Genomic DNA, 25,520 nt, shown 5'->3' with positions numbered 1-25,520 from the left:
AAATTAAATTGAAGTCGGTAAAGATTTGGATATAGCTCCCATATATATTTTCGACCGATTTCGTTTATTTGATGTCAAAAAAACGATGTTTATGTTCGATTCCAATGAAATTTGGAATGTGTAGCGGGATTTGATCCGAAAATAAATTTGTCAAATTATATTGAAATCGGTTCAGATTTGGATATAGCTCCCATATATATTTTCGGCCGATCTCATAAATTTGATGCACCATTACCAAACATATGCCCGATTCCAAGAAATTCGGGCAGAGAGACGAAATTTGATACCAAAAAAAAAATTGCCAAATTATATATTTGGGTGTAGCTCCCATACATATATTTCGGCCGATGGTTACAATAATAAATATGACAAATTAATTAGAAATATGTTAAGATTTAGATATAGCTCCCATATATGTACTCTCGGCCGATTTCAGATAGTACCTGTGTTTGAGATTTGGCGGTATATTTTTATTTTATTTTTTATGAAAATCATAAGTGTGAGTTTTTTCGACCTATTTTCCAATATATTTAATAATATGAGTTTTTTTGAGCTTTAGGCCAGTTTTTTATTTTATTTCATTTTTGATCTCCGATATTTCGCAATTGTATAAATTGCATCTTCAGGGGATCTACAAGATAATATAATATTCTTAATATTACTATCACAGCATTGATTAGAAATAGAAACAAACACAATGTTATTACACAAAAATCGCTTACTTGTAAACAATAATCGTCAAGTTAACTTAATAACTACGATAGAATGCACTATCATCGTCGGCTGTTAATATTGCACTGATTTTGTTTACATATTGCACGATCTCTTCTTTTGTGTCAAATGCCTATAGCAATAAGCTGCGTTATCTGTGTCGCTCTTAAAATTTATTCTCTCTGTTGTGTGTAGATTGTTGATGTGTAACATTTCTAATGTGAGTCTTCTGTGGTAATGGTTTTCCGTTTGCAGTATTTTTACTTGTTCAAGGTTTGGCTGATGGTTGCTTGATATACAGTGTTCCGCAAGCGCTGTTTTTTGTGTGTAATTTTGGTTTCTCATTTTTAAATCAGACTTATGGGCTGATAGTCTAGTTTTCAATTTATTTTTTGTGGTACCAACATAATATTTCCCACATTTTTCGTTAGGGTTGCCATCGCATTGTATTTGGTATATCACATTGTGTTTATCAGGATTTTGTATTTTGTCTTTTGTATGGCTAAATAGCTTTTTGAGAGTGTTGTTGTTTTTCTGGGCTATTATATATTTGTTCTTGTCATATAAATTTGAGTTCTGGAATCGTTCTGATAAATTTGGTACGTAAATCATAGATTTATATATCTTTTCATCTTTTTGGGTTTCTCTAGTAGTATTCCGTCGTCCTATTAATCTATTTATTATTCTTATTGGAAAATTGTTGTTTGTTAGAATATCTCGGATTTTGTGTTTGTTCTTGTTATGGAATTTCTCGTCACTAATGCTCATTACTCTATGTACTAAATTTTTTGCAGTGTTTATAATCATTTGCTTGGGATGTTTCGAAAAGAAATTTATAATTCTTCCCGATGCCGTGGGTTTCTGATACCAGTCTAATTCTAATTTGTCCTTATTTCTATATATTATTGTGTCTAGATATGGTAAACATCCATTCATTTCATCCTCCATGGTGAATTTGATATTGTTGCTGAAACTGTTAAGTATATTCAATGTATCATTGATTGCATCTTCCCCAGTTATCACAAAGAGATCGTCCACGTATTTCGTTAATATTTTGGGTTTTGTCGTCAGTTTTTCCATGCAGGTGTCTAAGAGTTTCTCCATGACTATATCCGCCACAACTGGAGAAGCTGGTGAACCCATTGGCAGTCCTTTCTTTTGTTTATATATCTTGTCGTCGTATTTGAAATATCGGTTGTCTTTAATGCAAAATTTTAGAATACTTAAAAATAGGCCCTTTGTCATATTTGTGTATTCTTTTAGTTCTTCCCACCTTTCGTCGATTATTTGAATACCAAGATCTATCGGTATGCTTGGGAAGAGTGATACTACGTCAAACGAAACCATCCTGTCATTTTCTTTAATCGTCATATTTTTAACTTTGTTTTTGAACGCCATTGAGTCTTGAACGTTATATTTGGAGAATTTGGTAAGATTTTTTAAAATTTTAACCACATATTTGCACAGTTCTTCCGACGGAGAATTGATTGAAGAACAGATCGGGCGTAACGGGAAATCTACCTTGTGGATTTTTGGTAGTCCATACAATCTTGGAGCTGTAGCCACGTCACTTCTGAGTTTTTTCTTTTCCATTGTCGTAATAATGTTGTTTTTGTATAGCTCCTCCACCAGTTCATTATTCTTTTTTATCAAACCTGTTGTTGGATCTTTGTTCACCCGTTGATATGTCATCATATCTGAAATAATACTGTTCATCCTCTGTTTGTAGTCATTAATGTCCATTGCAACCGTAACATTTCCTTTGTCAGCATTTAAAATTAATATATTTTTATTTTGTTTCAAAAAAGTTTTGGTGCGGTCCACTGTGCTGTTGATAAATTTATCTCGTTCACTCTCTTTCATCTTATTCATATGTGTGTCTATCATTGTTGTGAACTTTGTCCTCATCATTTCTTGTTGTTCTTTGTCATTCCATGTTTGTATTACGTCTTCGCCGTCTGCTATTAGTTTAAATAGTGGGAATTGTGATTTTGTTGTTGGAAGTCCAAATTTCTCTCCAAGCGAAAGAAGCCATTTCACGTCATCGGGGAATTGAGTGTTTGTTTTGTTTACAAACCATTTATCATTCTGTTTTATGCCAAGTTGTATCATTTGTTGTTGTTTAAGTTTTTCGAATTTTCTTTTCTGTGTGTTTTTTATTTCGTTCTCCATGTTCGATATTATTTTGCTTTCGTTTTGAGTAACTATGTTTATCTCTTGTTGTGTTAGATTTTCTCCCAAAGTTTTTTCTATATTTTGTTGATCCCTTTGATTGTTCTTTATTTCGTAATGTTTCTGTTTAATTAGTAGATTGAGAATCTTGTTTTGAAAAGTATCAATGTATCCCTTTAATGTATTTTTAATGTGGTATATTTGAGGTGTCTTAAAAATATTGTGAATATTTTTTAAGGCATTTTTAATAAAGTTAGGAATGATGCCGTTGTTACGACATCGAATTAGAAAAGTTAAAGAGCATTTTGTTTTGGCAATCTTCACTTTTGTGTTTTTGTGTTTGTTAATGCTGTGTTTGATGTTGTTTTTATACTTGATGTTTCTGTAGATCATGTTGTTGGTATTCGGCGTGCTCTCCGTGTTATATATTATAAGTGTGAGTTTTTTCGACCTATTTTCCAATATATTTAATAATATGAGTTTTTTTGAGCTTTAGGCCAGTTTTTTATTTTATTTCATTTTTGATCTCCGATATTTCGCAATTGTATAAATTGCATCTTCAGGGGATCTACAAGATAATATAATATTCTTAATATTACTATCACAGCATTGATTAGAAATAGAAACAAACACAATGTTATTACACAAAAATCGCTTACTTGTAAACAATAATCGTCAAGTTAACTTAATAACTACGATAGAATGCACTATCATCGTCGGCTGTTAATATTGCACTGATTTTGTTTACATATTGCACGATCTCTTCTTTTGTGTCAAATGCCTATAGCAATAAGCTGCGTTATCTGTGTCGCTCTTAAAATTTATTCTCTCTGTTGTGTGTAGATTGTTGATGTGTAACATTTCTAATGTGAGTCTTCTGTGGTAATGGTTTTCCGTTTGCAGTATTTTTACTTGTTCAAGGTTTGGCTGATGGTTGCTTGATATACAGTGTTCACTAAATTTGATATTGGGTGAAGAGATAGAGCTAGAATGCCGCAAATTGATATACAGAATTCTGTTGGTATTTGGAATTGAGATACGGAGTTAGTATTGTAACTACATGTTTTTTTGACACTACATATTGAGAAAAAATATTTGATAAAATCTAAAAGGAATATTTTATCAATTATTCTGCATGTACTTTGTTCGATTGTTATTCAGACATTGTTATTCAACAATACAACTCTTTTGCATCAATAATTCTCATTTATTTTTTGTTTTCAATGTGAATTAATTCGTAATATTATTTGTTTATTATTTAATAATTTTTCATATCTACAAAATATTGTGATGAGATTTCATTTATAAAATGTTTATAGGCATAATAAAATTTCGTACTCAAATCTTTTATCCATTAATTTGCTAATTAAAATCCAACAATGATGTTTTATCAGATCATAAGCTTACTTTAATGGACTTAACGAAATGACAATGTTGTCTACCACCCATCTCCGTTGGGTCATAAAACCCAAGCGCCATTTGATCTCATTTTGTAATGTACACAAATCGATTCATTGACCACCCCTGCAGCCTTTATGGGACATCGAATTAATGGTCAATATAAACAAATTTTTGCCTTTTTAGTACTAATTTCAATGTCGTTATTGAATTTTAATCACTTAAAAAAAAAACGGTAGTCAATAGTTTTAGATGCGGCACTGTGGTTTGACTTAAGTATACCTTTATCTTTGTGCATTTGTTTGTAACATGGAGAAGGAAGCAAGATCGCCCCATAGTTACTTTTGAGAATCTTCATAGAATTACTCTTTGAGTCGATTTATGCATGCCAGTCTGTCTGTCGTTCCGTCCATGTGTTCTTGTCAACAAAATGCAGATCGGATTTATTATCCGATTGTGATGAAATTTTCCAAACAATATCTGATTGTCCCAAGGACGAACCATATTGAAATTGGTGAGAATCGGTTCAAATTTATAAACAGCTCCCATATATATCTTCAACCGATTTCGGATTAATTGCGGACCAAATGTGTAATATTAATCCAAATAACCTGAATTTTGGCACAGCCGTGTGTGTTTCATCTGATTTGGAGTTTAAGTCTCTCACATTCGCAAAATGCACTCCACAAAAATGATATTTGGTACCAGATATCTGATACAACCCAAAAATACATCTGCTTAATTGTATCAAGATCGGTTCAGATATGGATATATCTCCCATATATATCTTCAACCGATTTCGCGTAAATTATGCACCAAATGGGCAATGTCAAATGACCTGAATTTTAGCCCATCCGACTGAATTCAGTCCAAAAGCAAGTACATCAAATTTGGTAAAAAAACGTTTAGATATAGCTTTAGTACCCACATACAGGGTGAGATGAAAAAACTGCAAGGAACTTCAGACTGCTGTCATTTCTAAGCCACTTGTCCGACAGGTGTTAAAAATTATTCCAGTGACAGCTCATTATATTGTTTACCATCGTATAAAAGCAAAATTTTCCAAAAAAAAAAAATTATTTGTTATGAAATTCAAGCGTGATAGTGTGATTTCTTTATATTTGGCTGGAAAACCACAAGTGGCTATCGTTAGAGCACTCCAACATTTAAATGTGAATAAATCTTTTGTGTCTCGTACCATCACTCGTTACCGTTATCCTCGTTATCCTCGTTACTGCTAGTGTAGCCCGACGTCAAGGAAGTGGATGAAAGAAAACAACAACATCCGCAGAAATGGTTCGAAAAGTAAGAAACCTGCGTCACAGTGGCCGAAAAATGGCTCGTAAGGTGAACATATCACATCGCCATCTTCAATTCGGCAAATATTGAAAAATGAGCTCGGGGTAAAGCAATTGAAATTCTAATAAAAATTGCAAGAACTTACACTGTAGCAGAAAAAAAAAGACTCAAAAGAGCTAAAGAGTTGCTTCGCTTGGCGGAAAGTGGTGAACTGCCGAATTTGGTTTTCTCCGATGAGAAAATATTCGTTGCCCAGTAGTTTGTAAACAAACAAAATGATCGTGTTTACTTGCCAAAGAGGTCAGCTTAAAATGTGCACCTTCTGTTGTCCATCAAAACAAGCGCCGGCCATGGTGGTGGTGTGGGCCGCCATAACAGCCGATGGTCGCTCTCCGCTCGTATTAATCGACCGTGGCATCAGAATAAATGCCGAATATTATCGCGAAAATATTCTGGAGGGTGTATTAAAGCCTTGGGCACGCAAACATTTTGACGCAGACATTGGACATTCCAACAGAACTCAGCACCATCGCACTCAGCACGCGCCACTCAAGAATGGTTAAAAAATGAGGTTCCTCACTTCATTTCCAGCGCTCAATGATCACCAAAATCTCCGGATACCAATCCGTTGGAATATTGTGTGGGCCGCCATAACAGCCGATGGTCGCTCTCCGCTCGTATTAATGGCATCAGAATAAATGCCGAATATTATCGCGAAAATATTCTGGAGGGTGTATTAAAGCCTTGGGCACGCAAACATTTTGACGCTGACATTGGACATTCCAACTGAACTCAGCACCATCGCACTCAGCACGCGCCACTCAAGAATGGTTAAAAAATGAGGTTCCTCACTTCATTTCCAGCGCTCAATGATCACCAAAATCTCCGGATACCAATCCTTTGGAATATTGTGTCTGGAGTATTTTGGAAAGCAAGGTTAGCACTAGCTAGTTAGCACTAGTTGCACCTCAAGCAAGCGCTTCGCCGGGAATGGACCGTTTGAAAGCCATAATTCGTGGCAAAGGTGGCCAATTCGAACAAAATCTAAACTTATTCTAAAATTTGATGCTATTTCCGTCAGTTTTTGCTTTCATTCAATAAATTTTAAACAAAAGTGTATAAATTATGGTGTTTGACTTTGTTGCAGGTTTTCACCTCAACCTGTATGTGTTACATCCGACTTGGTCTTTAAGTCCCTCACATTCGTAATGTGCATTCGACAACAATGATATTTGGTACCAGATATCTTATAGAGCTAGGAACTACCTTTGCAATTTTTTTTCCGAGATCGGCTAAGATTTGGATATAGCTCCCATACATATCCTTAATCCGATTTCAGGTTTATTGTACAAATAATGCCTAATAAAAGCCCAAATGCATTGAAGTTCGAGTCGTACGTTTTCATTAGGTGGAAGACGGCTCCGATGATATATATTTTTAATATAATCCTTCTCAATAAAAGATAAAAATGTCTCCGTCAAATTTAGTGGAAATCGATTCAGAATTGGATATGCCCCATATATTAGTTTCCTCTGAAACCAAATTATAGCTGCTCTTAAGCCTAATGTTGCTAGGTGATATGATCTACTTTAAATAAATTATTTTATTACGGGAGCTTTACTAAATGTGCATATTGGTGTAGGGTATCACATAGTGGGCTTCACCCGACTTTTGACTGTTCCTTACTGGTTTTAATTATATACGTGCATTATTTTTCATAGAGATAAAGATTTAAGCTTTAAAACATTTAAAAAGTCCGATAGTAATGTGGTCCATTTACTAGGTTAAAATGTTTCTTGCCTAATTCCCTCAAAATCACTTCAAATGCCATTGAAGCTGAGTGCAAACGAATTCAAAATATTTTTTTTATCCATCTTCTATTTGGATATTGTTCAAAATATGGTCCACCGTGCACTTGGACTTCTTAAAATTAAACAAAGTCGCCTTTGTGATGTGAAAACAAATAGCTTATCATTTCGAACTGCTCAAACATATTATGATTTCAGTTAAAGACTTATTAAAAGAATCAAATGAAAACATAAAAATTGATCTCTCATTTAGATCCCGCGGAGTCAGTCCCCTGCGCCAAGAATGACTTAATTTTAGCTTACAATTTACATCTTAAGAAGAAGAAAAAAGAATTGGTGCCATGGACAATTTTATGACCCACGTTCACCCTTTCACAAGATGGCAGGCCATAAAGCAACATTGTAATCTAAAAAAAGTGGTAAAATGTAGATTTTATTTCGCTCTCCCGTATAATACAGATATCACCACAGCGTATTTTTATGATGGTCATGTGGAGTTTAGCCCTGGGTGACGTTGTTGCTTTTTGCGAAAAAAAAGTGGAAGTGGAAATGGAGTTGTAACCAATACAGATCAATGTGTGATTTGATGATTTTATTATAGGTTTAGTGATGCCATCTTCCATCGGGGGGACTACAAATTATGGGGGTCATTAAAATCGCCAACAACTAAATACCGATTGAAATGGTTTAGCATTTAATTTTACTAATCAATATGTGATTGATAAGAATGTTAACTACTTGGGATGGTCCATGGCCATAAAACTACTTGGTAGGTATGATAATTAAAATATAGTTGGCCAAATAAAGACTGTAATTAATATTAAAAGGTCTTGCAATAAAAATACAAATTAAATTGAATCTATTCGGTAGCTAAACATTTTGCAATAATATTTGTATGATATATATTGAGGCCATGATCTTTGTCAGTTTATATAGGCCATATACTCGAAAGAATTCCACAAGATATTGTGACAAATAATAAAAGAAAACCATCAGGTTTCATTCTAATTTTCGAATAATAGTAGCTTGATCTAATTTGCTCATTTCCAATTTATAGGAAGATGTTGCACGTAAATGGTCCTCCTAGATCTGGAACCAATATTTCCCAAAGACCTATAATCTCTCAGAAGTGGCAAAAGATTAACATTTATTATTGGTTTTTGACTGAAACGCATCTATATGAGATACAGACATTTGACTATATTCTTCAACGAAATCAGCCTTAACGAAATAGTCAGAAGTGCGTCTTTCCTGTATTTGTGAATTCTCCAAAAATACACTGGAATGGATATTTTCGTATTTTGTCTACAAAAGTTGGCAAACTAGTTCACACATTGAATATTTTTGGATGGCCATCCAAAACTATTTGGCTTTTGCAATGTCCGGTAACCCCCATTCAAATGTGCGTGAGGATAAATATATGGCGATCATCTCCAAAAAGAGTAGGCTCCTATTCTGACCCTCATCTTATCCCCATGAAAAATTTCGTAAGGATCGGGCCATAAATGTGATCTGTATATGATATCCTGATATCCTAACTACTTAGTTTTGTTAGCTGTAGAAATATTACCAAATGTTTAATTCAAAATGAAAGTATGCCAAAAATATGACAAAATTGAAAAAATATGAGAAAATATTACAAAATCAATATTTTCATCTTTAGAGAGATATTTTTATGCAATTTTTTAGGCGTTTTTTCTTTCCTGCGAAGAGGCCATTCTGAATTAATGAGAACTGTCGAAATCAGTTCAGCCGTTCTCGACATATAAGAGATTTTTCAAGCATATCCTCTTTGATAGACATATATATCGCACATATTTTGCTATATATCCGATTTGATGGATGTTAACATCAATGTAAAGATCAGAAGTCACCTTGTCATAGCTTTTGATTTCGCCGGGATTTAAAATATTCGCGGTTTAATGAAAAATTTTGAATTTTTTCAACACAAAAGATATGGTCTATTTTACCCGCTAAATATTATCCGATGACCACCCAAATTGGTAGGCTTCTTCCCCGCCCTAAACTCTAGCTACATGCGCAATTCCGCGTAGATTGGTCTATAATTGCGACCTGTAGAGCAACTGCAAAATCAGGAATTTTTTCAGTTTTTGGTCCATTTCAACCCCTAAATATTATGCGATCATCACCAAAAGAAAAAATAGGGTTCTATTCTGACCTTAACCCCACCTACATTCTAAATTTCGTGAAGATCGGGCCATAATTGCTCCCTGTAGAGTGATTACAAATTAACATGGACAGACGGACAGACGGACGGACGGACATACATAGCTAGATCGACTCAGCTCGGCGAGTTAGGAAGATTCATATATACTTTCCTATATGGGAAACCAATATTTCGAGGTGTTACATAAATTCTGGCCCAATCAAACTTATAATATCCCCAACACATAGTGTTGTAGGGTATAATTATAACCAGTAAGGAAAGCTCAAAAGTCGGGCGGGGCCGACTATATGATACCCTACACCACTATGCATATTTAGTAGAGCTCTCGTAAAAAGGTTTATACAGGGCATTTCAGAGCTCTATGAGATATTTGGTACAAAATCAAAATCTATCTAATTCTATCGTGCATTTTACGAACTATAGCTATATCTGAACCGATTTTCACCAAGTTTGATGTATTTGATTCTAGGCTGAATTCGGTCAGATTTGCCAAAACCCAGGACATTTGGGCTGATATTGGACATTTGGTGCGCAATCAACACGAAATTGGATGAATATATATATAGGAGGTATATCCAAATCTGAACCGATATTTGTAAAACGGAAAAGGAGCTATAGCTGTATCCGACCGATTTTCACTAAATTTGATGTACCAATATTAGCCATTTGCTGCACATTTAATCCGAAATCGGATGAAGATATATTTGGGAGCTATAGCTATATCTGAAACGACTTTTACTAAAATTGGTGTCCTTGCTTCTAGGCTGAATTTGGCCAGATATGCCAAAATTCATGCCATTTCGGTTGATATTGGCCATTTGTTGCACAATTAACTCGAAATCGAATGAAGATACATATGGGTGCTATATCCAAATCTGAACAGATTTTTATAAAATCAAAATCGACTATTTTTGGGCTTTATCTGATATCTGGTACCAAATATCATTCCTGTGAAGAGTATATTACGAATGTAAGGGACTTAAAGAGCAAATCGGATGAAACATATATACGGAGCTAGATCTATATCTGAACCGATTTTTACTAAAATGTGTGTACTTGCTTATATTCTGGTTTCGGTCGGATTTGCCAAAATTCATGCCATTTGGGCTGATATTGGCCATTTGATGCACAATTAACACGAAATCGGATGAAGATATATATGGGAGGCATATCCAAATCGGAACAGATTTTAATAAAATTAAAATCAACTATTTTTGGGCTTTATCTGATAACTGGTACCAAATATCATTTCTGTGGAGTGCATATTACGAATGTGAGGGATTTAAAGACGAAATCGGATGAAACATATATATGGGAGCTATAGCTATATCTGAACCGATTTTTACTAAAATTGGTGTACTTGCTTCTATGCTGGTTTCGGTCGGATTTGCCAAAATTGATGCTATTACGGCCATTTGGTGGTCAATAACCCGAAATCGGATGAAGATATATATGGGAGCTATATCCAAATCTGAACCGATTTCGATAAAATTTAAAACAGCTATTCCTGTGCTCCATCTAATACCTGGTACCAAATATCACGGTTGTGGAGTGAACATTACGAATGTAAGGGACTAAAACACTAAATCGGATGAAACATATATATGCTTGCTATATCTATATCTGAACCGATTTTCACTAAATTTGATATACTTGCTTCTAGGCTGAATTTGGTCCGATGTACTAAAATTCAGTCCATTTGGGCTTATATCGGCCATTTGGAGCACAATTAACCCGAAATCGGATGAAGATATATATGGGAGCTATATCCAAATCTGAACCGATTTTCTCCAAATTTGTTGTATTTACTTTAAGGCTAATCTCGGTCACATGTGCCAAAATTCGGGCCATTTGGGCTGATATTGGCCATTTGGTGGTCAATTAACCCGAAATCGGATGAAGATATATATGGGAGCTATATCCAAATCTGAACCGATTTCGATAAAATTTAAAACAGCTATTTCTGTGCTCCACCTAATACCTGGTACCAAATATCACGGTTGTGGAATGCATAGTAGGAGTGTGAGGGACTTAAAGATCAAATCGGATGAAAGATATATATAGGAGCTATAGCTATATCTGAACCGATTTTCTCCAAATTTGATATACTTGCTTCTAGGCCGAACCCGGTTGGGTGTGCCAAAATTCAGGTAATTTGGACTGATAGTGGACATTTGGTGCTCATTTAACCCGAAATCGGATGAAGATATATGGGAGCTATATCTAAATTTGATCCGATTCTCACCAATTTCAATAGGGTTCGTCCTTGGGCCAAAAAAATATTGTTTGGAAAATTTCATCTCAATCGGATAATAAATGCGACCTGCATTTTGTTCACAAGAATACATGGACAGACGGACGGACGGACGGACGGACGGACGGACGGACGGACGGACAGACGGACGGACATGCATAAATCGACTCAGAAAGTGATTCTATGAAGGTTCTCAAAAGTAACTATGGGTCTATCTCGTTTCCTTCTCCATGTTACAAACAAATGCACAAAGACATAATACCCTTACCACTATGTGGTGTAGGGTATAAAAATGAAAAATTATAGTTTAAAGGAGATTTTTGGAAAATTCTTCTTATGAGGGTACGAAGTGAGCATTCGGTACACATAAAAAGCATGAATTCGACTACGAAACTGATGCATAAAACCTATTTCCTTTATGTATACAATTTATTATGGGAAATAATAATAAAATAAAATGTATTATTGAAATAATAATAAAAGAAGATGCAAGGGATATAGGCCTGCTGGGCTGACCATGTGATGTCCAAAAATACTATAATATATAGGATATATAGTTGGACTTTAAAAAAAGAAAAAAAACATAATTTTAATTCTTGAATCGATGAATTACATTCTATCATTATTACATTCCAAATATTAAACCTCTTGCAAAATTCCATGTCTATTGTTCTTTAATTGTTACCTTTAGAAATTTTGGCCAATTTCAACCCATAAACATTCTGCGATAATCTCAAAAAACCCCACTGTAAGGGAAAATTTAGTGAGTATCGGGACATACTTGCGATCTACAGCGTCAGTACAATTTAACATGGACATACATAGCTAGTTCGACTCAGATCTAAAATTAGATATTTAATCAGTTTCAGCGTATACAAAGTCTTTTCTATTTTCGAGCTTACTATTTTGAAATATAATTCGCAATATTTTATTTAGTGAACATTTAAAGAGTGTTAAAACTACTCTACAGAGAGAGAGAGAGAGAGAGAGAGAGAGAAGAAAAAACTGGAACCAAAGCAGACTGCTGTCATTTCAAAGCCAATCGTCCGACAGGCGTTAAAATTATTCGAGTGACACCTCATTACATTGTTTACAAGCTTACAAAAGCATTTTGGTGAGAATTTTCCAAATTTAAAAAAGTTATTCGTGATGGAATTCAATCGTGAAAGTGTGATTTCTTTATATTTGGCTGGAAAACCACAAGTGGCTATCGTTAGAGCATTCCTGCATTTAAATGTGAATAAATCTTTTGTGTCTCGTACCATCGCTCGTTACCGTGATACTGGTAGCGTAGCCCGACGTCAAGGAAGTGGACGGAAGAACAGCAGAAATGGTTCGAAAAGTAAAAAAGCGACTTGATCGAAACTCGCGTCGGCAAATATTGAAAAAAAGAGCTCGGGGTAAAGTCATTGAAATTCCAAAAAGTGCAAGAACTTACACCCCAACGGAAAGGAAACAGACTCAAAAGAGCTAAAGAGTTGCTTCGCTTGGCCGAAAGTTGTGAACTGCTGAATTTGGTTTTCTTCGATGAGTAAACATTCATTGTCCAGCAGTTTGTAAACAAACAAAATGATCGTGTTTACTTGCCAAAGAGGTCAGCTGAAAATGTGCACCTTCGGTTGGCCTTCAGAACTCAAGCGCCGGCCATGGTGATGGTGTGGGCCGCCATAACAGCCGATTTATTGGAGACATAAAGATATTTTCGAGCTGCATCCGATGTCCGGTATCAAATATCATTGTTGTGGAGTGCATATTACACATCTAAGGGACTTTAACACCAAATCGGAAGAAAGATATATATGGAAGCTATAGTTATATCCGAACCGATATATATGGAAGCTATAGCTATATCGGAACAGTTTCTTAAATTTAAAGTACCTGTTTCTAGGATGAAATCAGTTGGAATTGCCAACATTCAGTCCATTTGGGCTGATATTAGTCATTTGGTGTACAATAAACTTGATTTCGGATGAAGATATATATGGAAGCTATATCCTGATCTGATCCAATCTCGATAAAATTTGACAGAGGTATTCTGAGCTCCATACCAACTGGTATGTCATTCACCATATCACCACTGGCACTAAATATCATTCTTGTGGGGTGCATGTTACTTAAGGGACTGAAACACCAAATCGGTTGAAACATATATGGGAACTATAGCTATATCTGAACCGATTTTCAAAAAAATGTCATGTACTTGCTTCTAAACTCAATTCTGTTAAAGATATATATGGGAATTCGGTTAAAGATATATATGGGAGCTATATCTAAATTTGAACCTTTTCCCTCCAATTTTAATAGGGTTCGCCCTTGGGCCAAATAAATATTGTTTGGGAAAATTTATCTCAATAGGATAATAAAAGTGACCTGCATTTTGTTCACAAAAATTAAAGATGGTCGGACATGCATAAATCGACTCAAAAAGTAATTCTATGAAGATCCTCAAAAGTAGCTATGGTTCTATTTTGCTTCCTTGCCGCGTTACAAGCAAATGTACAAAGACTTAATGCCCTTAACTGTATGTGGTGTATTGCATAATGACAGAAAAATAACCGTACGTTCCTCTCTCCATTCCAAAAGTTCAAAAGTTCAAAAAAGTTTTTCTCTAATATTTGTAACATCCTTAAATATCCGTCGTAGACCCCATAAAGTATATATATTTATAATCAGCATAACATTCTAAGTCGATTTAACGATGTCCGTCTGTCTGTCTGTCCGTCTGTCTGTTGAAATCACGATACAGCCCAGATTATTTGACGTAGAGCGCCTAGGATGGTTGGTATTGAAAATGAGATATATCGGTCCACGTTCTGGTATAGTCCCCATATAACGGTACCTCCCAATATTCGGTATTTTGATGATTTATGCCATATTTTGTTCACTGATTTGTTTGAAAATTGGTATTTGTAGGTCATAACGGGTCCCTGTGCGTGTGGCAAAACATGGCATGTATAGGTCCAAGTTTTTGTATAGCCCCCCATATAAAGGTACCTCCCGATATTCGGTATTTTGATGATTTTTTCAAGAATTTCTCTGAAACTTGGTAGTTGTAGATCATAATGGGTCCCAGTTCGTGTGGCGAGTAATTGTAATTATAGGTCCACGTTTTGGTATAGTCCCCATATAACGGTACCTCCCGATATTCGGTATTTTGATTGTTTTTGCCACATTTTTTCACGGATTTGTCTGAAAATTGGTATTTGTAGGTCATAATGGGTTCTAGCTCCTTTGGCGAAACATTGCAAGTGTAGGTCCACGATTTGGTATAGCCCCCATATAACGGTACCTTCCGATATTCGGCATTTTAATGATTTTTGCCACATTTCTTCTAATGTTTCCTTTACCCTAGGGTGGAGGATATTAAAAGTTTGGCCCAGCCGAACTTAATGTTTTTTTACTTGTTATAGAATTAGCTTTAATTCACACAGAAACAAATTTATGAGACACTGCAGCTCACCCAACAAAAATCTTTGGCGACGTAACCTCAAGATTCCATTTTGAATTTGATTTAACAGTGCCACATATCCCTATTTAAATACCTCCTACATTCCACCAGGTATAAATCCTTTTTTATTTCAATGTGTTAAAAAATATATATTCAAATTTCGAAAATAAAGAAAATCAATTCCAATCATGTAAACCACATAAACGCAAAGCTGAATAAATTTTGAAAAGGTGTTATTCTTGGAAATGTGCAACATTAAGCAGGACAACAAATCCATGCCAATAGATAACCATATATCCTGCATAGACACAATAAGGATCGTCTTCATCATCGATACGAATAATCAAACAAAAAGAAAAGAACTCATCTGCTTGACTGTCTATCTTAACCCACGAAAGGATGGCACCAAATATACAAATAACACTTTTCCGATCGATAAGGCAAATCCTTTCAAATAAAATCTGCTCCAAATATTTACATGCATTAGAATTTGTCAAATGTATTGGAATGTTGCACAAGTTTGAATGTGCCCTTGTGTGTGTGGCAATGCATCTGCCCTTAAGGAAAACACCCACCCAATGCCGTACACACATCAGGCGGACAGACAGACAGCCACACATATGTAACACACTTTTGTCAAAGTAAACACCTTTGGCCATAGAGTAGACAACAAATATTACTTAGCACGTTCTACTCACCTTCTTTACGTCACCGGTGCAGTAAAGCAAATATCCCGACGTGCTAAGGAATGCACCGATTGCTCTAATTCAAATAGAAACAGGAAAGAGGGTCGGGGTGAGTGAGTGCATGGAAATGACACACGCGGAAGGACATGTGCAATTCATCAAATTCCAAATCACAAGCCACAATAGCTAGGCAATCGCTGTTTCTGGCTGAATGGGATTAGATCGATGGAATGAATAGAGGAACAAACACCTTGTGTGTGGCAATGTGGCATAATGCCCCTCGCAGGCAAAATGAAATGGTAGCACCCGATATGCTATGACAATGCACATGCTCCGGTGCAATATGAGCATATTTATCAAAAAAGGACACAAATATTTGTTACGTTTGTCGTAAAGGATACCAATTGATTTTTATCAATCATTGCAAAGTAACAACCTTCGAAAAAGGGGTTAGTGCAAAGAGCAACCCTTTCATGCCCAACCAGTCGCCGTTTGTTTGCAATGCATGGCAGATGGCTTTGCTAGATTTCATTAGAATGTTATTGGATTTTCGAATAGAAAAAAAGCACCTGCAAGGAATGTCGATAGGAATATTTAAAACAGTGATATCCTTTGAATAGAAGTATACAGAATTTTCTATGCAAAAATCAGAATGTACACCAAGGATGTACTTAAAAAATGGATTTTGAATTCAACATCAAAAAAAAAAAAAAAAAAAAAAAACAAATAAATAAATCTAAAATTTTAGATTTCGAAAGTATTTAAAACTAGCTGACCTGGGCCACGTTGCTGGTCCATAGTTTTAGTGTTTAAGCATTTTTTTTAAAATATAAAAATTAAAAAAAAAACTTCTCGTATCTCATATAAGCTGTAATTTTATAGATTTATATACCCTTCACTATGATATGAAAGGGTATATTCACCTCGTCATTCTGTTTATAACTCCTCGAAATACTCATTTTATACCTACAGGGTTGCCCATATTCGACGGACCTTTGGGCCCTTTGGGCCCATTCCAATCGACGAGGCTTGTCCGCAGGCAACATTCTTTGCGTCAATAGAATTTTATACGGGAACAAATGCAAATCAATGCGAATAATCCGTTGTAAAGTTGACCGAGCCATGCCCAACTGCTGAGAACGGCGTTTTTGGGATGTTCTTGGGGACCTCTCAACACTGGCTCGTACGGCAGCGATATTCTCGGCCGATCGCCTTGATCGACTTTTATATGGCCTCTTCGGATTAGAAAGAGCCTTACCAGTCGAAAATTGTTCGTATAAACGCTTAATGGTGTTCTTAGAAGGCGCACTTCTCACATTTTTTTCACAATTGACTTCTTCTGTTGAATGTAAATTTCAACTATTTCAGATCGCTCGCGTGGCGTGTATTGGTTCATGGTAAAAATCTGCTTGGATTGACGCTTCAAACGCGGTATGTCATTAAGCGATGTTACATCTCTGTCAAAAGTTATGGCGTTGCCAGATGGGTCCGTCGAATATGGGCAACCCTGTACATATTATGTATTTTCTGGATCGGCGAATTGTATATTGCGAGTAGACAGGTTAAGTTCGAAAAAGGGCAATGTCGGTCCACGTTTTCATATAGCCCCCATATAACGGTACCTCCCAATATTCTGTCCTCTTAAGTTCGTTTGTAACCTATCGAAATAATAATTTTAGACCTAACAAAGTATATGCAGGGTGAGATAAAAACTGCAACAAAGTCAAACGCCATAATCTTTATTTCTTTTTTAATTAAATTGAATGAAAGCAAAAAATGTCGAAAATTGCATACATTTTTAGAATAGGATTAGATTTGTTCGAATTGGTTACCTTTGGCACGAATTGTGGCCTTCAAACGGTCAATGAAACCATCACACGCTGCCCGAATGTTTTTCTGTGGTATTGTGACCCATTCCCGGCGAAGCGCTTGCTTGACGTGATCGAAACTTTGGTATGTTTTAATGCCAACCTTGCTTTTCAAAATACTCCAGCCACAATAGTCCAACGGATTGGTATCCGTAAATTTTGGTGGCCATTGTGCGCTGGAAATAAAGCGAGAAACCTCATTTTTTAAACATTCTTGGCTTGCGCATGCTGAGAGCGATGGTGCTGAGTCCTGTTGGAATGTCCAAGGTCTTCGGTCAAAATGTTTGCATGCACAAGGCTTTAATACACCCTACAGAATATTTTCGCGATAATATTCGGCGTTTATTCTAATTCCACTGTCGATTAATATGAAAGGAGAGCGATAGTCGGAGGTTATGGCAGCCCATACCATCACCATGGGCAGCGCTTGAATAGTGGTGGCCAACCGGAGTGCCCTAACGATAGCCACTTGTGGATTTCCAGCCAAATAAAAAGAAATCACACTATCACGCTTGAATTCCATCACGAATAACTTTTTTTTCTGGAAAATTCTCACCAAAATGCATTTGTACGCTTGTAAATGCTTGTAATGAGCTGTCACTGGAATAATTTTAACAGCTGTCGGACGAGTGGCTAAGAAATGACAGCAGTCTGAATTTGATTGCAGTTTTTCCACCTCACCCTGCATATGTTTTATTCGTTTTAGAACTGTAAGTCCCTCACATGCGTAATATGCACTCCACAAGAACGATATTCGGTACCAGATGACTTATGGAGCTCAAAAATACCTTTGTCAAATTTTATCGAGATCCGATCAGATTAGCATATAGCTCCGACATTTATCTTTATCCGATATTAAGTTTAGTGTGCACCAAATTGCTAATATAAGTCCAAATAGACCGAATTTTGTCTATTCCGACTGAATTCATCCTAGAAACAAGTACTTCAAACTTGCTGAAAATCAGTCCAGATATAGTTATAGCTCCCATATATATGTTTCATCCGATTTGGTATTAAATTATCTCACATGTGTAATATGCTCTCCAAAACAATTATATATGATACCGGGCATCAGATACTGCTTGGAAATACCCCTGTCAAATTTTATCAAGATCGGATCAGATTGGGATATGGCTGCCATATACAGGGTTGCCCATATTCGACGGACCCACGACTCTTTGGGCCCATTCCAATCGACGAGGCTTGTCCGCAGACAACATTCTTTGCGTCAATTAAATTTTGTACGGGAACAAATGCAAATCAATGCGAATAATCCGTTGTAAATTGGACCGAACCATGCCCAACTGCTGAGAACGACATTTTTGGGATGTTCTTGGGGACCTCTCAACACTGGCTCGTACGGCAGCGATATTCTCGGCCGATCGCCTTGGTCGATTTTTATATGGCCTCTTCGGATTAGAAAGAGCCTTACTAGTCGAAAATTTTTCGTATAAACGCTTAATGGTGTTCTTAGAAGGCGCACTTCTCACATTTTTTTTTCACAATTGACTGTTGAATGTAAATTTCAACTATTTCAGATCGCTCACGTGGCGTGTATTGGTTCATAGTAGAAATCTGCTTGGACTGACGCTTCAAACGCGGTATGTCATTAAGCGATGTGACATCTCTGTCAAAAGTTATGGCGTTACCAGATGGGTCCGTCGAATGTGGGCAACCCTGTACATATTATGTATTTTCTGGATCGGCGAATTGTATTTTGCGAGTAGACAGGTTAAGTTCGAAAATGGTCAATGTCGGTCCACGTTTTCATATAGCCCCCATATAACAGTACCTCCCAATATTCTCTCCTCTTAAGTTCGTTTGTAACCTATCGAAATAATAATTTTAGACCTAACAAAGTATATACAGGGTGAGATAAAAACTGCAACAAAGTCAAACGCCATAATCTTTATTTCTTTTTTAATTAAATTGAATGAAAGCAAAAAATGTCGAAAATTGCATAAATTTTTAGAATAGGATTAGATTTGTTCGAATTGGTTACCTTTGGCACGAATTGTGGCCTTCAAACGGTCAATGAAACCATCACACGCTGCCCGAATGTTTTTCTGCGGTATTTTGACCCATTCCCGGGGAATTACTTGAGTTTACCGACACCTTGATATTTTTTAGTGCCAACCTTGCTTTCCAAAATACTCCAGACACAATAGTCCAACGGATTGGTATGCGGAGATTTTGGTGGCAATTGTACGCTGGAAATAAAGCGAGGAACCTCTTTTTGTAACAATTCTTGTATGGCGCCTGCTGAGTGCGATGGTGCTAAGTCCTGTTGGAATGTCCAAGATCTGCGGCCAAAATGTTTGCGTGCACAATGCTTTAATACACCCTTCAGAATATTTTTGCGACAAAATTCGTCATTTATTCTGATGCCACGAGCGATTAATACAAGCGGAGAGCGACATTCGGAGGTTATGGCGGCCCACACCATCACCATGGCCGGCGCTTGAGTTCTGGTGGCCAACCGAAGATACACATTTTTAGCTGACCTCTTTGGCAAGTAAAAACGATAATTTTGTTAGTTTACAAACTGCGGACAACGAATGTTTTCTCATCAGAGAAAACCATATTCGGCAGTTCACTACTTTCGGCCAAGCGAAGCAACTCTTTCGAGTCTATTTTCTTTCTCTTGCGGTACAAGTTCTTGAACTTTTAGGAATTTCAATGGCTCATTTTTCAATATTTGCCGAATGGAATATTGCGATATGTTCAGCTCACGAGTCATTTTTCTGCCACTGCGACGTGGGTTCAGGTCGCTTCTTTACTTTTCTAATCATTTCTGCTGATGTTGTTGTTTTCTTCCGTCCACTTACTTGACGTCGGGCTACACTACCATCACGGTAACTCGGTAATCACGGTAACTCGGTAACGAACGACGGTATGAGACACAAAAGATTTATTCACCTTTAAATGCTGGAGTGCTCTAACGATAGCCACTTGTGGTTTTACAGCCAAATATAAAGAAATCACACTAGCACGCTTGATCTTCATCACGAATAACTTTTTTTCTGAAAAATTCTCACCAAAATGCTTTTGTACGCTTGTAAACAATATAATGAGCTGTCACTGGAATAATTTTAACAGCTGTCGGACGAGTGGCTAAGAAATGACAGCAGTCTGAATTTGATTGCAGTTTTTCCATCACACCCAGTATATGTTTTATTCGTTTTGGAATTGTAAGTCTTTCACATGCGTAATATGTACTCCGTAAGAATTATATTCGGTACCAGATGACTTATGGAGCTCAAAAATACCTTTGTCAAATTTAATCGACATCTGATCAGTTTAGGATATAGCTCCCACATTTATCTTTATCCGATATCAAGTTTAGTGGGCACCAAATGGCTAATATAAGTCAAAAAAACCGAATTTTTTATATTCCTACTGAATTCATCTTAGAAACAAGTACTTCAAATTTGCTGAATATCAGTGCAGATATAGTTATAGCTCCCATGTATATGTTTCATCCGACACGATGTTAATGTTACTTACATACGTAATATGCTCTCCACAATAATTATATTTGATACCGGGCATCAGATACTGCTTGAAAATACCTCTATCAAATGTTATCGAGATCGGATCAGATTAGGATATAGCTGTCATATATATCTTTATCCGATATCATGTTTATTGTGCACCAAATGGCTAATACCAGCCCAATTGGACTGAATTTTGAAAATTTTCACTGAAATCGTAGATACTAAATACACGAGACTTGAAAATAATAGCTAAAATCAACAAAATACCGCATAGAGGGAGGTATCGTAGTATGTCACCGATATCGTGAACCTATAAGAACAATTCTCTTCCAGAGGGTAAAGTACTCAGAAATCCATGGGTATTTTCAGACAATTCCATTGTAAATATGGCAAAAATTATCAAAATGCCGAATATCGGGAGGTACCGGTGTATGGGGAATATTCGATATCATGGACCGATATAGCCCATCTTAGAACCTGACCTGCCTGCAGACAAAAAAAAAAACTAATCTGTGGAAATTTTTAGCTTGCTATATTAATCCGTGTTGACACTACGTGATTACAACTGACGTACAAGGCTAAATCGTCTTAGAATTTTATGCTGATCAAGAATATATATACTTTGTTGGGTCTAAAATTATTATTACGATCATTGACACCTGGTGGAGGGTATATAAAATTGTGTATTAAGTTTTCCGATTTTAAACCGTAAAATAAACCAGTCGTAATAATTACTTTCATGACACTGTTTCCATGGAAATAATTCTCCCAGTATATCTCAAAAATAAATCTCAAAAAATGTGATCAGCAATAATTCATGATTTTCAAATTGGGTCAAGTGTGTATCGTTTTCTTCGCGCGCGTTTAAGATACTGGCTGAGAAAAATTTAAAACCACTTTATCGGAATCAATAATTGTGATCGTCGCCACCAATCTTTGTTGCTGCTCCAAATTCCTCGCTCTCTCTCTATCTCTCTTTACATCACTGCAAATGAATTACAATAAAGATCACCACCGCGATCGTCATCATAATCATCATTAAAAAGCTCACACAGATGATGATCTTTGGCTGAAAGTACAGAGATAAAGTTTTGCGTTTCTTGGCGTTATCTGATAAAAGATGCTCCGGCAATATTAATAATTTTTAGCCACACTATCTGGTCGCTTCTTGGGAAACCATCACGATGATCACGAAACAATGTAGAAGGCCTACATTAAACGGAAGCCTTGCAAAGAGGTATTGTAAAAAAGTTTAAATCCACAAAAGACTACAAACGGAGGAAATCGTCAAAGTGGCCGGCGAAAAAAGTGCATTGCGCACAGCCCACGGAGATATGATAAGAAAATGGTCGATCGATCGATTTGATGTTGTAGCTGTGGCCAATGCTACTAAATCTCTGTGCGATGCGATTTAAATCTTTTGCCGCCTCGTGAGCAGCCAGGAGAAGGAGAAGAAGATTCAATGTGAATTTGGATGATCTTGATGGCCACCAGCGAACGATAATCACACAATTTAATGATGGATTACTTACAAATTCACTGACGACGTGTTGTGAACATAAACCACAGGTTTTTATCAAATACTTTATGCAAATCACTACTTGCGTTCGACATTTGCATACCGGACACAGGAGGATCTGTGCAAGTGTCCGTGTGTGTGTTTTGATAAACCACTTCCAAAGGAGATTATTGATTTTTCTTTGTTGATAGCAAAATGGCCAAGAGCATGGAAATCACATTTCTTAAATATGACATAATTTCCCATTGAACAAGTTTCTCCTCATATTTTTGTCGCAAATTATATGAAGCCTCTCTGTGAAGAGGCTGAATTATAATGTGTGTTGGCATGGGTATTGGTTGGAACCCAACTTGATCAATAGATCATATCGCCATATTCATAAATTAGTTGAATTTATGCCTTATAGTTGTAATCGCAATGTTGTGAAAGCTTAAATCGGTGAAAGCAGAATTGTGACCAAAGCCTAGGAGCGGTTGTTAATTTTGTATTATTTTATTCAGGGCACTTTCTTCGGCTTTACTAAATGTAACTTAGGAAACAAATAGCTTCCAAACAAAACATCATTGATAACCGCAATTGTTCTAAAAATATTTTTTAAGGACTTTGAGGCTAGGAATTGGAAATTAAAAAAAAAAAACAGGTACAAAAGCTGTAAGTTTGGCCGGGCCGAACTTTGAATACCCTCCACCACTCGGAGCGAATTTGGCAATTTTCAAAAAATTAAATAAAATTCTGTTAACTATTTACAAATACTGAATGTAGCCATTATTTTAGGGTCTATACGACGACGTGGACCTGCATAGGCAAGTTTTGTCATAAGCCATTACAATATTCACATGCGAAAGTGGAAAAAAATTCGGTGAATACAGTCGCTAAAATCATCAAAATACCGAATATCAGGAGGTACCGTTATATAGGGGCTATACGAAGACGTGGACCTGCATAGACAAGTTTCAGTCATAGGCTGTAGTATCCATTACGAACTTCAAAAACAATATATGAAACAATTCCGATGAATAATGTCGCTAAAATCGTCAGGAGGTCAAGTTATAGGGGGCTATACGAAGACCTGGACCATAGGCTGTAGTTTCCTTTGCGAACTTCAAATACCAAATTTGAAACATTTCCGGTGAATAAAGTCGCTTAAATCACTAAAATACCGAGAATTGGGATGTACCATTACATGTGGGCTAAACCGAAACGTGGACCTACACGGCCCATTTTCAATGCCAAAAATCCTGCAGACATAATATAGATTTGAGTAAAATGTTATCAACCTACTTCATTTCGTTCGGCAGCTAGGGTGATTTCCACAGACGGACGGACATAGAAATCGACACAGAATCTTTGTGGAGTCTGAAATGTATATTTCGGGGTGTTATAAACGGAATGATAAACTTAATATACCCTCCATACTATGTTGGAGGCTGCAAAAATATATATGTATTTGGATATCTTAAGATATTGGATTTCTTAAGGTAAATTAACTACAGCAAAGGTTCATAACAGCTCAAAATATGTCCTAGATCCTCCCTGTAATACACCAGTCAAATTTCGGCGAGCTGAGTCGATCTAGCCATGTTAATTTATCATCAACTTACAGGTAACAATAATGGCTTGATCATCCTGAAATAGAAGCCTATTATGTGGGTGTTGAAGGGTGATACTACTTGTTTTGGAGCCGATTGCAAAATATTTTTAGGAGATCAAATGGACGGAAATCGATTTTCCCGCAACAACATATACATTATATTTGGCGGATTTTTTCGATTTAAACACAAGACTCGAAAACTAATTTTGTGGTCGAATTTTATTAAGAATGGTAAATATGATTGTGAAACGCTTGAAACCCTAATTGTAATTTCTGCAATTGCCACTCAATCATCATTGTCAAGAAATAACTTTGAAACCTTTTTCAGATAATATATGAAAACCTGGATCAATTCCTGGACCAATTACCAATCCATATGTCGACAACAACGCAAATGGCAAACAATTAACGAAATTTCGTGTCTCAGTTGTTGGGAAGTATCCCTTACGGTTTGGTGAAGTTATCAAAGCCTTTCCCCCCTTTACTACCTCATTCCTACGTGAGAACGGTTTTCCGACTGAGGCCAACAAAGTGTCGACAACCCCAGGTTTTTAAAAATCGATGACAACAAAACGATTCCCAGTTTGGTGCGGGTTTTGCTTAGGAGGCATAATTGGGTCATTTCTCTTCGAAATGATCAAGAAATGGCCGTTAGGTTATCGGACCGTGTTTATTCACAAAAATTGAAAAGAATAATATATTGCCTATATTTGGTTTTCATAGGACTGCGCTACGTGCCACACGACCGAACCTACACTCGATGTTTTGTGCCTGGTTTTTGAACATCGCATAAACGGCCGCAGAGCTGTTGGCGCCGTGGGACTTTAAATTTTGGGTTGCCGTCAAGGACAAACCATAGACTATAAACATGTTGAAACCATTTTTGAAATACAGCTACACACAATCGAAAATGTGGTTAAAAATTGTGAGCCTGATATTAAGCGATGACCCTCATTTTGTATCCATTCTTGGGTGGCGCGTACTAAGTGCGATGATGCTGAGTCCTGTTGGAATGTCCAAGGTCTGCAGCCAAAATGTTTGCGTACCCAAGGCTTTAATACACCCTCCAGGATATTTTTGC

At 36.4% G+C, this 25,520-nt stretch overlaps 1 protein-coding gene across 3 annotated transcripts; it reads right to left on the bottom strand.

The window, feature by feature from the left end:
• Positions 1–539: 539 nt before the first annotated feature.
• LOC131802232 (uncharacterized) lies at positions 540–3,827 on the bottom strand. Of its 3 annotated transcripts, none has more exons than XM_059122024.1 (3): positions 3,543–3,827; positions 723–3,471; positions 540–631 (listed from the first exon to the last, which is right to left on the bottom strand). In XM_059122024.1, the coding sequence occupies exon 2, from the start codon at positions 3,274–3,276 to the stop codon at positions 808–810; it is 2,469 nt and encodes an 822-aa protein (XP_058978007.1). In that variant the 5' UTR covers positions 3,277–3,471; positions 3,543–3,827; the 3' UTR covers positions 540–631; positions 723–807. The 3 variants fall into 3 exon arrangements, with proteins under 3 accessions (XP_058978007.1, XP_058978006.1, XP_058978005.1); XM_059122023.1 differs by having other exon boundaries at positions 540–651; positions 723–3,451; XM_059122022.1 differs by having other exon boundaries at positions 723–3,451.
• Between the last annotated feature and the right edge of the window lie 21,693 nt (positions 3,828–25,520).

The sequence above is a fragment of the Musca domestica genome, unplaced genomic scaffold, assembly GCF_030504385.1.
Source record: "Musca domestica strain aabys unplaced genomic scaffold, Musca_domestica.polishedcontigs.V.1.1 2, whole genome shotgun sequence".
Taxonomy (NCBI): domain Eukaryota; kingdom Metazoa; phylum Arthropoda; class Insecta; order Diptera; family Muscidae; genus Musca; species Musca domestica.
This window is presented reverse-complemented; position numbering and strand designations above follow the sequence as displayed.

Coding starts and splice junctions, on each gene's coding strand:
- LOC131802232 (XM_059122024.1), bottom strand. CDS start 3,276: ATGATCTACAGAAACATCAAGTATAAAAACAACATCAAACACAGCATT.